This window comes from Astyanax mexicanus, chromosome 1 (assembly GCF_023375975.1).
Source record: "Astyanax mexicanus isolate ESR-SI-001 chromosome 1, AstMex3_surface, whole genome shotgun sequence".
Classification (NCBI taxonomy): domain Eukaryota; kingdom Metazoa; phylum Chordata; class Actinopteri; order Characiformes; family Acestrorhamphidae; genus Astyanax; species Astyanax mexicanus.
The window spans coordinates 104849207-104867951 of record NC_064408.1 but is presented as its reverse complement, the minus strand read 5'-3'; the positions used below and the strand labels follow the sequence as shown (position 1 = coordinate 104867951).

Here is an 18745-nt window from a genome sequence, read left to right as displayed (position 1 = left end):
AGTATCAACAATTATGTTTGTCTACATGTCCATGACGTTCTGCATAAACAACACTTTTTAGAAGTATTTTGGAAAATCACAGTCCTTGCTCAAGCCACATGTCAATGAAACCTAGTTGCTCACAGGGTTTTTTACACCTTCTTTTTGAATGTCAACATCATGTCCATGGTGTTTCAGCATTTTGTTCACAACAGCACCTGTAAACCCAACATCTCTTATTATCCTGGAAGACACATAGGCCCTACAAGAGTTGGCCCTGGTTTGTTTTTCTTTGCTATTGCCAGTTGTTTTGTTGACCTCTCAAATGCGTATTAATAGTAGTTCTTATTAGTACATACAGGAGATTTAAAGTAGCTCTGAGTTTCATCTTCCAATTTCTTGTTGTAAGACTGTATGGAGTCCCATTGCCCTTCAAAAACAACTACTTCTTGGATGACATGAAATATATTATTGATAGATATGGCCATAGTTCAATTCTATTCAAGTAGAATATTGCTCAATTGAAGGAACCTATGTGAATATGGTTTAATCCTTCTTACCCAAAATGCAACATTAATATTAAGCAGGATGATTTAACGCTCGCCCTGCCCTGCGGGCAGCGGTACTCTGTATACAGTACACCTATGTCATATTTAAAAATTCAACGGGTGCGTCAGGTCGGCATCCTGTTTTAACCTCGCTGAGCATGCTCTCACTGTTTGATGTGTTTATATGCTCATAAATAACACAACTAGCGTGTTGATCTACTAGCTCTGACTGTACTACACCAAACCAATCAACTAGCTCGTTAAAGTTTTATTTTGAAAATAAATGAATTTATCATCTTATTAATTATCTTCACTTAAATTACATTTGCTGAACAATCTATATATTGTAAATCATTTTTACTTTGCAAAAAAAAAAAAAAATCTCATTTTGGCCTGCGGCCCCCCCAGTGAGCTGCAGAGGTATTGCAAGGGGGCCGTAGGCCAAAATGAGATTTTTTTTTTTTTTGCAAAGTAAAAATCCCACAGGTTGAAAACCACTGTTATAGTCTTTCATGTCTATAGATCAATTTGTGTGCCCCATAGGCAGCAGAAACTATACAGTACAGTGGCTGATAACATAGCATGACAAAGCACATATCTATAGTTCCTGTAGAGCAGTATAAAACTTGTACATTCTCAAGGTGTGAAGGTATGGTTTAATACACAAATACATGTCCACATGTTACATTATCTCACTAACATTAACAAGCACTCTGCAATTTACAACCCTTATTTCATATCATTATAGGTTATATCAGACTGTGAATTTTAATTAATAGCTGACAAATATCTAGCTGACTTTATCAAAACTACTACTATTTAAGTGTCTAAACTTGAGAGCTATCTAGGTGAGCTATCTAGCTAATTAGCCTGATAATACACACTGCTGTCTCCAGTTAATTTAATAAAGCGTATCTGTTCACCAAATAAACCCTTTAAAATAAAAATAAATGTTACAATCTTACGTCTTTTTATTTTTTGTTTGTTTTCTTGGCTAGCTGACTATCAAAAATACTGTAAACTATTGTAGCTAGGGGTTAGGTAGCTAAGTATCTAGTCTTGTTAGCCAATTAGCCTATACATGTGCATTATTGTCTCAAGCTAACTTAAAAAGTTTTTGTTCACTAAATTAAAAATTTTATTTATAAATATTTGCTCCTCCAAGATGGCTGGATCCAACTTCCCGCTCTTTTTCTCATTTAGCAGATCTGCTTTTTTGCCACGCCTTTTCTTTAATTTGATTGGTTGTTTCTCTGAACCAGTCACTTTACTTTCTCCCCCTGAGAAACTAATCCTGTGCGAAACGAAAGGCCCTAAACTCCCATCTGCAAAGTTTGTACTTGTTATCATGTCTCACATCCCAGGTCTATTTAACAATGGATTTTTCCTTTAAGTTATGGAGTGTAAATCAAGAGAATGTTTATTTTTCGAGGGGAGTTTTAATTTAATTAAAGAGCCACTAAACCCAAAACCATATTGTTCCACTAATAACTGAAACGTGTTTCTCTGAAGTAATGAACCATATTAGACCTGCTTAAAATTTGCATAGACCTTTCCTAACCTTTAAAAAAATAAACGCTTTTATTGTGGTCAGTTCTGCCTCTGCAGTGCCCATGTACTTTGGTATGCAGACATGTCACAAAATGCAAATCAATCAATTAATCAATAGTACAGTTCCCTTGGTGATGTTCAACTACCTGCGTCACACCACTAGCAGAGGCACACTGCTCAGCCCAATCAGCTTTCCCTTCCACCCCACCCCTAAACCCATACATCAGCCAATGCCCCTCCCAAGCTACGCCTCTGATTATTATTTTATTATTATTTGAGCTGATGGGTGGACTCAGCGGTTATTTTTCAATGTTTCAATGTTTTTATTTATTTCTTTATTTTTTCCCTGTATTGTAAATGAATATTGAAGTAATCCAGACTATGAATAAGCACATAAGGAATCATGTAGAACACTTATTTATTTAAGTTAATAGTCTATTTAAGTTAAAAGTCATGTTTTATATTAACGTTACAGCATTTTAGGGCTTAGCTCACCAATCTTGACCTTTAATCCAGTTTCCAGTGCTGTATTGTGTAATAATTGGTAAGTTCATTAGGGTAAGAGCTGATGTAATTGTTTGATCATGTAGTGTCTCAGGTCTGGTCACACCTACACAGGATCAGGTTAAAGTTCATGATCAGGAGCTGGATATAAGGTCGAGATAACCTGAAGACCTCTACTGTTGGGACACTATTAGAAAGCAGAGTGCTGGGGGGACTTTTATTTTGAAACGGTAGAAAAGTCTCGCAGAAACTCCAGCATTAAGCTTTGATTCTTGCTTCTCGTGTGATTTATCGCAACTATGGAAGAGGAGACAACCCCAGTGCGGCAGCAGCACCTGTTTAACGTGAAGAAGCTGCAGAAGCACCTGATAGGTCGATTACGCGGCGTTTCTGAGAACACTGCAGTGTCTGTGCGCCAGTACAGGTAAAGAGCTTCATTAATATGCATGAGCTGCTTCACTGTCACAGCTTTCACTGCATCTGTTTATTCACTGTTTTTCATTTTTTCTGCAGTTCTGGACAGTCCAACCCCACCTTCTTCATCCAGACTCCTGACAGGTCCTATGTGCTCAGGAAGAAGCCCCCTGGCCCTTTACTGCCTGGTGCACATAAGGTTAGCCCCTGTTTTCCTCAGGCTTCAGCTGATGCTCTTCATCATCAGCTTACATTTACATCATGTATATCACAAAGCCAAAGCTTTCTAAAGTGCTGCAGCATTCAGAAATCTTCAACTCGAAGTTCACACTTTGTTTGTTGTTGTTTGGACTTTGATACACAGCTGCAAAGTTGTCAGATATAACTTATGTATGTGAAAGGTCAGCTATAAAGCGCCACTAGATGGTGCCACCTTCAAAGACAAGAATATGAATTTACTGAATTTTGTGAATGAATTCCATTGTTTGAAGTACACTGGTGTGCTGACATCAGTTCAATTTTCTTCCCTTTTAAAGAGGCACTAATTTATATATTGTATTAATAGCTGAAATGTGTTCCTCTGAAGTAATAAAACAACACAGTCCTGCTTAAAAGTTGTAAAAACAGTTTCCAACCTTTAAAAAACGCGGTTTTATTGCGGTCATTTTACCATTGCAGGTTTAACCGTGCTATAGGTGAAGATGATGTTTCCGTGTACTTTGGTATGCGGACACTCACAATAGGCAAATAAGTCAATCAATCAATCAATCAATCAGTAATACTGCCCCCTGGTGAATTCCAACCATCTGCATCTCGCTGCTAAGAGAGGCACACTGCTCAGCCCAATCAGCTCTCCCTTCAACCCCACCCCTAAACCCATACATCACCCAGTGCCCCTCCCAAACTACCCATCACATTTGTTTCATATTTTTCAATTTTGAGCTGAGAGTGGAGTCAGCAAAAATGTAAAAAAAAAATTAGGAATGCTAGAGGATGTTTTTTTTAATCATCACATCGGCCGATTTAGACGATATTTCAAACAATACATTATAAATATAATGCATGCTAGAAAATGACTACAATTACTAGACACTGGCCATGCTACTTTGAATTCCATTGATTTAAGCAAATTTTTATTTATTTGTTTTAGTTTCAATAAACCTATTTTTTTTTTATTTAATCTGTTACATTTTTAAAAGAGGGTTAAAGCTGTGAGAAGTCTGCATAAGGACCAGTTATCTAAATAAATGTTAAAAACCAATAAATGTTAAAACAAATTTCTCAAGAGATTCCTTTCATTTTGTGTTTGCATACAATACATTGGTTGAAAGCTAAAATGTAAGGCAAATAAATATTACTTTTGTGTCTAAAGTTATACCAAGGTGTCTAATCTCGCTGTAAGTTACGAATGTTATATCAGATATCGGCCTAAAATGTTAATGTTGAAAAACCAGGCTCCCTGTTTCAGCTGGATTTATAGCAATTTAAAATTAATGCATTTTAGTACAATGCAAATATATTAAAGAAGCCAGTTGGGACATTTAAAAAATATATATATATATCGGCCTAGGTAGATATGTATAAAAAAATAATATTTACCTGTTTTTGTTACATGATGAAAAATAGAGATTGTAGAGTGAAATACATGACAACTCATATCTTCACTAAAATTATGATTTTATTCCAAGATTACAGTTTTCTGTTGTTGAATTTAATACTAAACGGTCAGAACAATAACAACCATCAGTATATGACAAAGAGGTGCACATACTGCAAATATGCTGTTAACCCTTTAACGCAAAGTTCTCAGTTTTGTGCTTGAAATCTAAAACATTATATTCTGCATTAGACATAAACTTGTGATGGGAGACCACATGATTCACAATGTATACAATACAAATATACTATATATTTGTTTAATCTCATTATATCACTATTGATCCTAAAGTCCTGACAAATTCAGAAATAAATTCTTAAAAAATGTTTCAAGTATAGTGTTTAGGATAAATGGTGAATGTTTTAAACTGTGTGTGTTTTTGTGGACAGGTGGACAGAGAGTATGCTGTACAGAAGGCTCTGCACTCTGCCGGCTTTCCTGTTCCTCAGCCTCTGCTGTACTGTTCAGACACAGATGTCATCGGCACTGACTTCTACATCATGGAGCATGTACAGGTCAGACCTGCAGGCTTTAGCATCATCTTTAAGAACCATGCTGACATCAGGACTGTTAAGTCCTGGTATGACATGGCATGCTTACATGCACAGCTGCGTGAGCTGCATTCCAAAACGTGGACTGCATTTCTCGGCTGCATTTCATTGAAGGCTGTTTTAAAGTTAAAAGTCCTTTGTATGCAGCAAAGAAATGCAGCAGGCATTGAACATTAAATGAAAATAAATTAATCACATTAGTCACTTTTTTGCGAACTGTATTTTAACTGTACAATTCAAATTAATTTTAGATGAGTAGCCAATCAGTGGATTGATTGATTTATTATTTATTTATTACTTAATTAATTGAACTGACCTAAAAAAAAACTCTCTGTTTTAAACATCAATCAGTAAGAGGTGCTGTAAATACTGTATGTCTTTTTCTTTATAGTTTAATGCATCTTTATTCACCTACAAATTACAAAGAATTTGGAAAAGACAGTAGCACATACAGTGCCCTCCATAATTATTGGCACCCCTGGTTAAGATGTGTTCTTTAGCTTCTCATAAATTGAGTTTTGTTCAAAATAATATAGGACCACGATGGAAAAAAAGAGTAAAGTCCAACCTTTAACTCAAGTAAATTTTAAGGGGGAAATAAAATCCCTGACTAAGAAATAATTATTCTTCATCAAATCACCTGTTCCACAATTATTGGCACCCCTAACAATTCTTAGGAAATAAATTTAATAAAAGTATTTCTGTCACTTCTACAGTAGTTTACGAAGTTGATCAGAGTATGTAGGAACATTTCATTAGTAATTCACAACTTCCTGTTTCCCTGGGGTATAAATATGACGTGACACAGAGGCCATTTATCTTCAACACGGGAAAGACAAAGGAACATACCATTCAAGTGAGGCAGATGTGTGTTGACCTTCACAAGTCAGGCAATGGCTACAAGAAAATCGCTACTCGCCTACACCTGTCCATATCTACTGTCAGAGGAATTATTAAGAAGTTTAAAACAACTGGAACAGTGGTAAACAAGCCTGGACGAGGACGCAAGTTTATTTTGCCACCACGCACAGTGAGGAGGATGATAAGAGAAATAAAAAGTTCTCCAAAGCTCACTGTTACAGAATTGCAACAAATGGTAGCTTCTTGGGGTCACAAAGTCTCCAAAACAACCATCAGGCGCTATCTACATGCCAACAAGCTGTTTGGGAGGCATGCACTGAAGAAACCATTTCTCACTCACAATCATAAACGCAAACGTTTGGAGTTTGCTAAGCGGTACTGGGACTTCAACTGGGACCGTGTGCTTTGGTCAGATGAAACAAAGATAGAGCTTTTTGGCAACAAATGCTCTAAGTGGGTCTGGCGTAACACAAGAGCTGAGTATGCAGAAAAGCACCTCATGCCCACTGTGAAATACGGCGGGGGATCAGTGATGCTGTGGGCCTGTTTCTCTTCTAAAGGCCCTGGGAACCTTGTTAGGGTGCATGGCATCATGAATGCTCTAAAATACCAGGACATTTTAAAACAAAATCTGGTGGCTTCTGCCCGAAAGCTGAAGATGGGTCGTCACTGGGTCTTTCAGCAAGATAATGACCCTAAACATGTGGCCAAATCTACACAGAAATGGTTCACCGCACACAGAATCAAGCTCCTCCCATGGCCATCTCAGTCCCCAGACCTCAACCCCATTGAAAACCTGTGGGGTGAGCTGAAGAGGAGAGTGCAGAGGAGAGGACCCAGGTCGTTGGATGATTTAGAGAGAATGTGCAAAGAGGAATGGTCAAAGATCCCTCTTTCTGTATTCTCCCATCTTGTGAAACATTACAGGAGAAGATTAGGTGCTGTTTTGTTGGTAAAAGGGGGTTGTACAAAGTATTAACATCAGGGGTGCTAATAATTGTGGCACACATGATTTGATGTTAAATAATTATTTCTTAATGTGGGATAAATTCACTTGAGTTAAAGGTTGTATTTTACTCTTTTTTTCCATCGTGGTCCTATATTATTTTGAACAAAACTCAATTTATGAGAAGCTAAAGAACACATCTTAACCAGGGGTGCCAATAATTATGGAGGGCACTGTAGCCAGAGTTTATTCTCAGGAGATTTTAGGTTTCTCTACACTATGACATTTGTATATTAATAGCTGAAATTTGTTTCTCTGTGATAATAAAACCTATCAGCCCTGCTTGAAATGCATAAAAATTAGATGCAAATAATATCAGACCCTAGATATTTGACCATATGTTGATCAAAAGCTTACTCGGTAACATCCAAATTCAATTAAATTGTCCAAATAAAATAAAAAACTGGGTCTTCACGTTAGACTGACTAGATTTTGGAATGCAGCTAATATCATTTCTTATAAAGGGCTGATCATTTTATACGAATTCATATTCGTATTTCTTTCCTCAGCCTTGTATTAGGATAGAGTAAACCACTCGTTTTGTATTGCTGCAAATAAATAAAAAACGTATGTAATGTATAAGTATTTATAAAACTAAGTACAATATATGTTTTAGAATTAAGTGAGTCCAACCTTTATCTTTATTACTGCTTTCATTTTTGTCTGGAGATTCCCTTTCAGTTCTTTTTCAGGAATATTCAATTCAATTCAATTTTATTTATATAGTGCTTTTTACAACAAAGGTTGTCACAAAGCCGCTTTACAGGTAAAACAGGTCCACGCCTCTTATGAGCAGCACCACAGAGATGACAATTTTATGGTGACACAGTGGCAAGGAAAAACTCCCTTTAAGAGGAAGAAACCTTGGAAGGAACCAAGACTCAGTCAGAGGAACCCATTCTACTTGGGTTGACCCAAATACACAGCGTTTTCTAATTATCACCATGCAAGCCATCTAAAACATATTCAATTTTGCACTAGCACTAGCAAATTCAATTTTGCACTAGCACTAAGGTTCATGTGTTTGTTACATTGTATATATTTGGTCCCTATACTTTTGTAGAATGTTGGTTATGAGTTTAATGAGTTGCTATGCCAGGTATTGTGCTGAATTTTAGCTCTCTGTCAGAATCCGACCCTTTGTAGACACATGCACTCCGCAGCAGAATAAGTGTAAAATATTATCCTCAGTTTCATTTTATTTCTGTTTAAAAATAAGAGATAATCTACTGTTGCAGCATATACATCAATTCCCATTTTCCTTTTCTTTTTGAAAAATTGAATACTTGAAATGCTGTTTGATGGAGATAATGTTAGGTGTCTACCAGCTCTTGCACAGTTGTTATGAGTCTCATTTTCTATTCATTTTTTTTTTTATTTTTATTTTTAACTTCAGTTTTGAAAACTTCATGAAAGTGTAAAATCTTACAAAGATCTCTTTATGTATACTTGATTTGGAAATTAAATAAATTAAGCGCAATCAATACTTTGCACATCTGTATGTGATACAGGGTCGTATATTCCGGGACCTGAGGCTGCCAGGGCTGAGTGCAGCAGAGCGTGTTGCTCTGTATGTTGCTGCAGTTGAGACGTTAGCCAGACTGCACTCTATTGACGTCACCAAGCTCGGCCTTCAGGGATACGGGAAAGGGGCAGGATACTCTAAGAGACAGGTGAGATTTTATTTATGATGACAATAGTTGTGGATGTATGTAGAGATATTGGAGGTTGAGATTTCATTGACCCCTTTTTTTTTAGGTGTCGACTTGGACAAAGCAGTACAGAGCCTCAGCCCACAGAAGCATTCCAGCTATGGATGAGCTTTCTGAATGGCTGGGCAAAAACATACCAAGTGATAATGAAGTCACTCTGGTTCATGGTGATTTTCGGATTGACAACCTGATATTCCACCCAACTGAGGTAACAGCCCTGGAACTACAATTTGGGTCTAACTGGACAACAGCAAGCTAGAAATCCTTTACCTAATCCCCAAATGTTCTTAAGGACAAGTAAACACAGTGTGAGTCACTGGGTGAATGGGTGAGTGGTTGAATGTGTGAGTCATTGAGTGAATGGTTGAGTCAATGAGTGAATGGGTAAGTCAGTGGGTGAATGGGCAAGTCAGTGGGTGAATGGTTGAGTCATTGAGTGAATGGTTGAGTCATTGAGTGAATGGTTGAGTCAGTGGTTGAATGGGTGAGTCAGTGGTTGAATGGGTGAGTCAGTGGTTGAATGGATGAGTCAGTGGTTGAATGGATGAGTCAGTGGTTGAATGGGTGAGTCATTGAGTGAATGGTTGAATCAATGGGTTATTTGGTATGTGAATGGTTTAATTATTGGTCAGACATAACAAGTCTTAAACAAACTTACTTACTTATCATTGCAAACTAAATGAGTTATTGCACCAAATCAGAAAATGCATTTTTGTTGCTGATTTATCAACATAAGCCTGTTTACCTTATACTGACAGATGTAAACACATCCAATTCACATGCTGTTTGTAGCAGCCTAAACATAGTATTGTGCAACTGTGAAAAACAGTTGTGATCACATGATTGTGCAATAATAACATTCCTGTTCACAGCTGCTCTCTCACAACAGATCCAATTCAGTACTTATTTAAAAACACATTTTGATGTTTACTGAGTTGTGTCTGAGTTGTGTGTATGCAGTAGTAAACAGTGGACTGTGTAACCTGAATCACTATGAACTATAAACACCTATGAACTCTCCAGCTTGCCCTTCTTATCTCTGAGCTTTTTCACAGTGGTTTTACTCAGTTGAAACTCCTACAACATATAAGAGTCACAAACAAATGTAATAATGTTATAAATCCGCTAGTGCAAATGTGGAATTAATTCATTCTGTTTGCATTGATGGTGTAGTATGTAGTATGTATTTCCTCATATTTTCTCTGCAGGCACGAGTGGTAGCTGTTTTGGATTGGGAACTATCGACGACTGGTCAGCCAATAGCAGATCTAGCGTACTTCCTCATGCCTCATTACTGCCCCTCCCATCATGGGATGATCAGCACTTTGGGTGGAATTACAGGAATTGAAGGTAGGGCATCCTTCTACCAGCATCCTTAAATTTTATGACCACTGGAAACACTCTCTGACTATCTCTAATTATGAACTTCCTAAACCCACTAAAAGATTTTTTCCTTTGGAAATTTAGAGTGAGTGGAAAATAGTTCCCTACGCCATCAAAAATAACTTTTAAAAACTGGAGCATTGAATGAGAGAGAAACTTTACTATCAGGTGCTGTCAACTGTGTTGTCTAACACTGGACCAAGTCTGTTTTACCTGAAACTTCGAGCGGCAGGTTCGCAGGTGGAAGAGTTGAGTCTATTTGGACATGGCTCATGCTTTCTGATACAGATCTCTAAGACCAAATTAAAACGTACCTAAATCTCGGTCAAGGCTTTCTGTAGTAATTTGCATAAATGTGAGAAGTCTCTGCAGGTGACATTTGGAGTGATTTTGAGAACACAACTGATGATCTTTCATGGCTCTTGTTTGCCTCTGCTCTTCTCTGCTCATATACAACATGAAGAAAAAAAGAAATAAAAAAAAAACACCACAAGCCTTTGAATCAGGGATCATTTTAAACTCTAAAGAAAAAAAAAAAAGTGGCCCAAAATGTTTGGGTGTGACATCACTACAAAACCTTGTTGGACTGTTTCATATGTGTGACAGACAGACTGCTGAGAAGGAGTCATCATCATACGACGTCATTTCATGGTTTAGACCTTCTGTTTATTTTGTTTTCTCCAGGTATTCCTCCTCCAGAGGACCTGATCTCCATCTACTGTCGCTGCCGTGGGCTCCCCTCCTCTCTTCCTCATCAGAATTTCTTCATCGCCCTGGCCATGTTTAAAATGGCCTGCATTGCACAGGTAATCAGTCTCGATCCTGTGGGTTCATATTGATGAGATGGGATCATCTTACATGTTGGCATGTCTGCTCCAGTTTCTCTCAGATAAGATCAGGCTTTCACTGGGATTTGTGCCTTGCTATCGCTCTGCCTGTCTGTTTCTGATGTTTTTTATTTATTTTTGTTTGTCTTTTGACCTGTGGAAGAATGGAAATGAACCTTTTCCAGAAATGCATATTTGGAAAATACACATATAAATATTCAGAACTGATTGGATCCACCTTAAAATAGTTGTGATGCTCTTTATCAAAAATCAGGAATTAAATCTTTGTGTACATTTCTGAAAAGCAATGTTTCTGAAATGCTCCTCTTCTTCCTTTTCTTCTGTATGGTATGTGTGTGTGTGTGTGTGTGTGTTTATTGTAGGGGATCTATGCAAGGTTTATGCTTGGGAATGCTAGTGCTCCTGATGCTGCTCGATATGGAGACACTGTGGAGCCTTTAGCTCAGCTGGCTTTGAAGATTGCCCACAGGTAACGTTTAAAACTCTGCAGTAACATGCAGATTATTAACACGTTGCATTAAGACTTGTTTTATTAATGTGTTTGCCATATTCTATGTACAATTTTCACAAAAATGCATCTATATTGTGACTGATGTGGCAAGATAGCGCATCACCAGAGTAACATGGAATGTACTTACCTTTTAATCCTGCTACAATGAGGGTCAGAAGGGCAAAAGGGATACAAAGGGAACCAGGGCAGCATCTCCTTGCAGATTCATCTTCAGGGAAGGAGAGGATCCTGGGGTTTTGAGTAACCTGCAAAAAGAAATAATAGGAGTTAATTCAAATAATTTCACATAATTGTGGAATGAAAATGATACATGGTTTTTATTAATTTGTATTAAATTACAAGCTAAAAAGTGTGATGTGAAAAAGTATTCACTCTGATACTCCTAAATAAAATCAGAGGTCACTTAATTTTTTAATAGTGTCCAGCTGTGTGTAATTTAGTCTCAGTATAAATACACCTGTTCTGTGAAGGCCTCAGTGGTTTGTAAGAGAATACTAGTGAACAAACAGCATCATGAAGACCAAGGAACTCCCCAGACAGGCCGGCGATAAAGTTTACATTTTGGCCTAAATACAAATACAGAAATGTAACACCCTGAATACACCATACCCACTGTGAAACATGGTGGTGGCAGCATTATGCTGGGGGGATTATTTTCTACAGCAGGGATAGGGAAGCCGGTCAGAGTTGATGGGAAGATGGATAGATGGTGATAAATACAGGGCAATCCTGGAAGAAAACCTGTTGAAGGGAGCAAAAGACTTGAGACTGAGAAGGAGATTCAGCTTCCATCAAGACAATGACCATAAACATAAAGGCACAGCTATAGTTGAATGGTTTAGATCAAAGACTATTCATGTGTTAGAATGGCCCAGTCGCATTGAGCATCTGTGGAAAGACATTAAATTCCATCTAATCTGGCTGAGCTTGAGCTGTTTTATAAAGAAGAATGAGCAAAAATCTCTAGAAAAAGTCTCTAGATGCGCAAAGCTGGTAGAGATATACCCCAAAAGACATGCAGCTGTAATTTGCAGCGAAAGGTGGATCTACTAAGTATTGATATAGGGGGGCTGATTACTTTTTGCACGTCACACTTTGCATAATTTTATTTGCTAAAAATGAAAGAAGAGCATTTTTTATTTTTTTGTTGCACTTCACAATTATGCGCTAAAATCTCAATAAAACACATTTACGTTTGTGGTTATAAAATGACGTGCGAAAGTTCAAGGGATGTAAATACTTTTGCAGGCCATTGTAGTTGTGATTAATGCTATGCTTCTTCAAAGTAGTGACCATGCAGAGTGCCAAAACTATGCTATGTATAGATCTAAAACTTCACATGTATCAAACGTGTAAAAATGTATAAAATCTGAATGATTCCTTAAAATAATGCAGAAAAATGGATACGATTCAAGCTACAAAATGGCTCTTACTACTGTGTTGACTACGGCATACTTTTATTATTCCTTTTTTATAGCAGTAAAAAATGATGAGGGCTATGTCATACAGTGTCAGAAACCACAAAGTACAGACATCTGAGATTAATTAAGATCTCCATATGGTTTGAGGCAAGTGTGTGTGATTGAGGATCGCAGATGCTGTTTTTATAATGCTAATTGGGGAAACATAAGGTTTCAGTACTTGTTAGCTATATTAGCCTTATAGTTCCAGTGCAAACTGAAATCACCCATTTCAGGGAAAAAGAAAATCATCTAGTTTATTTTAGATCTTAGATCATCTAGTTTTTATTTAGATGTTTCTGTTGTGTTTAAATGCAGCTCGTCCTCGGTCAAGGCAGTTGTTGACACGCTCTTTCTCCAGTCTCCAAAAGGCCACGCTGTGCTCCAGCAGGTTCAGCAGTTCATGAAGCAGCACGTCCTGCCTGCTCAACAGGTCAGTTAAACAGTTATCATCACACTAATGTCAGGCCAACTAAAATGATAAAGTAACTCAGAACAGAGTCATTTTTTCAGTTGATTTTACATAGTTCTTCAACAATAGAGTTGAGCCTAAATGAACATTCATAGATTAACTGCAGCTAAATTGCAAAATTCTGTTTCACATATTCCTTATTTTTTTTTTTATGACAATATTTAGAATGGACCTTCCCATATAACATAATGTCCACATCTGGGAGGCTATTAACTATGGAGCACTGACTCACTGATTTATTTGGACTGATGAGTAGGCAGTTAAACACTTGGGCCACTCTAGTGCTATGTAATTACCCTACGTAAATATACTTTTCCTTTCTGTATTTAAAACCAATATATGAATTATTTTATAGCTCTAGAGTGGTGCCATTTTCTAACTGCCTGCTCTGTAAACAAATTAAAGTCAGACCAACTTACAGTGATGAATTAAAGATTCTAAAGTTTCTCTTTAATATTTAGTCTGCACATTTTGAGTTGAGCCTCAACGACATGAGCTATAAATGAGCTGCAGCTGAAATTGCTTGAATATTTTAAAAGATTTTTCTGTGTCTCCCTTCAGTTTGTTTACTGTGGTCATTTCTCAATCTGCAATCTTGTCTGTACTTGTGTTCTTGTGGACTCTGAGAAACATCATCAGTCGCAGCTCAAGTATTGTACACTACAAATATCCGGATGTGTTTTTGCTCCTCCCACATTTTTGATGAGGCATGGAAGGTGACTTGTGTGGACTTCCTAGATTCCGATATCCCAGAATGCACCTTGCACCAGTATCGATGTACTGGTGGAGGAGAAAGTGCATACTGTATTTTTCACACTATAAGGCGCACTTAAAATCCTTTAATTGTCCCAAAAATGGTCAGTGCTTCTCATAATTTGGTGCAAGTTATGTATTTAATTTACCATTCAGGTTGTAAGAAGCAGTAAAGTCACTAATCTGAAGTGCAGTGATATACAGGCGTTTCAGTTCAGTTCTCCAGCAGTATTAGGTGAGTATTATCGGCCTGCAGCCTCCTGCTAACCCCGGCTAGCACTGCTGGAGCAGTATTAGCATTATCTGTTAACCATGCTAAGCGCTAGTTTTTTGAAGGAATCACTTTACTCATTTAAACAGTTTTTAGGAGAGAAATCTGTGTAGATTAACATCCAGCGCTCGTTTGACTTGTCTGAATTACAGTTTTGTTTACTTAACTTAGCTCAGTTTTACAGGTCTTGCCCCCCAGTGGTGAGACCTGCTGAAGTATAAGGAAAACATGGCGACACCACTGTTCCTCACTAGATTCACATAATTGCCTTATAATCCGGTGCGCCTTATGTATAAAAATAGACCAGAATATAGAATATAGGCGTTTATTGATAGTGCTTCTTATTATCCGGAGATCAAACGTGTAATCCATATTGAGAAACTGCTTGTTTATTGCCAACTATACCTATAATTAGTTATCTTCAGGCACGGAAGCTTTGACAATGGGTTGCTTAGCCCTTTAAGCTTAGGATCTTTACCTTTGACCAGTAGGCAGTTAGACTGTTGTGCCACCCTAGAGCTGTAAAATTACATAATAACATAATAATTTAAATCTAAATGGATTTTCCTTTTTTTGGGTTAACAAATTGAAGGGGAGGTACACAGATTTTAAAATATAAAAAAGAAATACTGCTTTTGTTGAACTAAGGAAGCTTATTAAGAACTAAGTTAACTCTTTTTTTTAAGTTGGCCTGCTTTTAACAGTGTTTAACATTTTGTTTTTTGTATTTTTACAATGTTTTTTTGCAAGATCATAACAAGATCATAAGTTTGAATCCCATCAACAGCACAGGCCTTCGGTCATGGGTCTGAGAATAGGAAGGCTGTCCCCTCGTGCGAGTGGGGAAGTTCTAACCTGCACAGTAAACAAATTGGGGATGCAGACTAAAAACCTTACAAAATGTTTCAGCTGCAGAACATGTAGTTATGTTTTTGAAGCTCAACTCCAAATATATTCTTGACCAAACTGAAATACAGGACTTTATTTTTTATAGTGAATAGTGACTCAACACAGTGAAAGCACTGTTTAATACTGAAGCATCTCTGTTCCATGTGCACCACACGTAGATAAACACAGGACCTGGTGGTGATAATTAATGTCGGCTCCGCTTTTGTTATGTTTGGGCTGCAGGTTCAAAATCTGGATATTTGTTTAACCTACAACACACTGCCAGGCAAATTGTTTAAAGGACTGATTTGACAGAAAAAAATAATATGTATAGAGTGCAAATTGCTGAAGTGTTCCTTCAAACATTTTCATTGGCAGTTTGCCTTGAGGTTAATAGGGTGGAAGCAGTGGTGTGGCCAAACATCTAAATTGGCCAATTTTCCCCTTTTCTAAACTTTGCTAATGTGTGAGAGGTCTGTTTGGTGTCTGAAGGTTTGTTTAAGGTTTGCAGTGAAGCTATGAATGTAATGGGGCTTAAACATAATGGAAGTATATGAAGGTGCCATAGTGAAAACTAGTACTTTGTTAGCTATGTTAGCTGTGTTAGCCATGCAGGGGTGTCGAGTAATAAAATACAAATATTTTGTTACTGTACTCAAGTAGAAATTTTGGTTATCTATACTTTACTGCTGTAGTTATTTTTTAGAAGATTTTTTTCTTTTACTTCTTACATTTTTCACACAAAAAATATAATATTATTATTAATAATAATAATAATAATAATAATAACACTACTACTACTACTACTACTACTACTACTACTAATAATAATAATAATAACAATACTACTACTACTACTACTACTAACAATAATAATAACAATAATAATAACAATAATAATAATAATAATAATAATAATAGTAATATAAGTTTTTTGTTGGATGAGAAGTATTAACATATACCATTCCGGCACCTTATTGGTTTATACACAATCCATCACACCTGCACACGTCACGCCCCCCCACACTTCAGCTTAAACATAGCATAGTATGTAGCCTGGTATGAAGATGATCCGTGCAGAGTGTCCTAACTAAGCTTCTTTAATGTATTTACATTGTACTACAGTACATTCATTTTCAATGGGCATATATGCAGCTGAAACAAGGAGCCTAGTGCATCCCAAATTTATCAACATTAACATTTTAATAGAACATTTGAGTCATTATGGCTTTTAGAAAATGGGTAACACTTTCTATGAATGTCATCTTTATAAGACATTATAAACATACTCATAACACATTATAATGCATTCATAAGGCATTATAAACATGGCTATGCATATTTATAAAAATGTTTAACTCATTATAGCCATGTTTATTATGCATCATGAACTGTCATTATAATGTATTAATAGCTGTGTTTATAACATGTTATACATCAGTAGCAAGAAACTCAGTCCCTGCTTGCAGAGTGTATCATCCAACTTATAAGCACACCCTCAATAATCCTATAAATATATTTTTAACCACTCACAAATTATTCTTGTCTTGAATATAATATTATTTACAGTCAATTATGATGTATTATAACAGGTCTTTGTGTGCTCTAAGTAACGTGCCAGACTTTCATTGTAGGACTAGATTATTAATGATAGAGATATACTATTGTAGCATATATATAATGTATTATGATCACAGGTCATAATGCTTAATAAACATGGCTATAATGGGTTATGCATTTTTATAAATATTTATAGGCATGTTTATAATGCCTTATGAATGCATTATAATATATTATAAATGTGGTTATAGCGTCTAATAAAGATGACATTCATAGAAAGTGTTACCGAAAAATGTATTTTGGGGAGGGGGTATAGTGCACTATAGGACTCTGTGGCACAGCCTAAGATTTTGTCCTTAATGACCAGTACTTTTATACTTTTACTTGAGTAAAATGTTTGAGTTGAAACTTAGTATTTTAAACCCTAGTGTAAATATACTTCTACCAAAGTAATGGATGGGAATACTTTTCACACCTTTATAATCATTCAGAACTAAACTTGCATGCCTCAGACACCAAACACGTCTTAACTAATCAGCTACACTTGGAAACAATTGTGTACATGCATATTTAGATGAGATAACAAGTTAAAAACATCAGTTTTCAGTAGTCTGCTTTCAGTCTGTGTGCTCCGTCAGTGTGCAGTACTAACTGTGCTGCTTTTTCATTGGGATGTTTGAGCTGCCTCCATTTCTCTTTCCCTCTGGCACCCTGGCACGGTTTCTTCTTTGGCTTCCTGAATTACTTATGCTGTAAAGAGCCATTCAGGCAGAAGAGCTTTTCACGGGTAAATGGCCGATTTCCGAATTCCGGCCTTTAGCTCCACTCACAACCCATGTGCTGTCTGTCTTTCAGCAAATAACAGAGTATTATGCTAAACACACTGACGGCCCCCAGAGATGGCAGACACCCCCTGTGCTAGAGGAGCTGAAGGTAAATGTGCACAGACACACTATGTTTTATGAAAGGGCATTATGGGTGTGCAATTGGCCCTGAAATAAAATCACAATATTTCACAGTGCTGTTGTAATAATTGTATTCTTGGCAATAAGAAAAAAACACTGAAATATTACTGCAGCAAAATAAAATTTAAAGGTTAAAAGAACATGTAAAACATAACCAGTTATACAAAAAAAACTTGTAAACCATTACAGTAAACAATTAACTACCTTTAAGATAGAATACTGTTGTTATAATGGTATGGATTTTTAAATCACAATATTACTCTGTCACAACATATTGTTCACAGTACAATATGATATACCTCATAGGACATGCAATACCACATTTCTGTGCAGCAAGAAAGTCTTAAAATTCAGTTCCCATGTGTCTTGAAAAATCTAAAAACACCTGGAAATACAGATAATTGCTGAAAAATGACCTTGAAATCTAAGTAAGATCCTGGAAAAGAGCTTTCGAGCCACTAAAAGCATATTTTAGATATTTATTTTTGTATTTTTTAAACAATAAATGAGAGAGAGCTTTTTTCATATTTCTTACAGGAAATATGTGCAGTATGTGCATCTCTGTCTCTATCTAACCCTTTTAATAATTAGTGAATTGAATCTGAATGTGTGTGTTGGAAGGCTAAAGCTCGTGCTGCAGGACTGTGGAACCTGTTCCTGCCAGCAGTCAGTGGGCTGTCTCAGGTGGATTATTCCTACATTGCTGAGGAAACTGGAAAATGTGTCTTCGCTGCAGAGGTCTTCAACTGCCAGGCCCCAGGTTTGTGTGTAGATGTATTTTAATATAATAAAACTTTTTTTTCACAAATTTTAATATGAAGTAGATTTAATTTTCCATGTTCCATGAACTT

At 36.7% G+C, this 18745-nt stretch overlaps 1 protein-coding gene across 1 annotated transcript in view; it reads left to right on the top strand.

The window, feature by feature from the left end:
* Positions 1–2716: 2716 nt before the first annotated feature.
* Positions 2717–18745, top strand: part of acad11 (acyl-CoA dehydrogenase family, member 11) — a 113899-nt gene continuing 97870 nt past the window's right edge. Inside the window, exons 1-11 of the mRNA XM_049463505.1 lie at positions 2717–3006; positions 3096–3195; positions 5043–5168; positions 8583–8744; positions 8830–8991; positions 9992–10133; positions 10851–10972; positions 11377–11483; positions 13304–13418; positions 17785–17862; positions 18516–18654. Coding sequence (XP_049319462.1) covers positions 2882–3006; positions 3096–3195; positions 5043–5168; positions 8583–8744; positions 8830–8991; positions 9992–10133; positions 10851–10972; positions 11377–11483; positions 13304–13418; positions 17785–17862; positions 18516–18654 — 1378 coding nt within the window. The 5' untranslated portion in view covers positions 2717–2881. The remainder of the gene's footprint in view (positions 3007–3095; positions 3196–5042; positions 5169–8582; positions 8745–8829; positions 8992–9991; positions 10134–10850; positions 10973–11376; positions 11484–13303; positions 13419–17784; positions 17863–18515; positions 18655–18745) is intronic.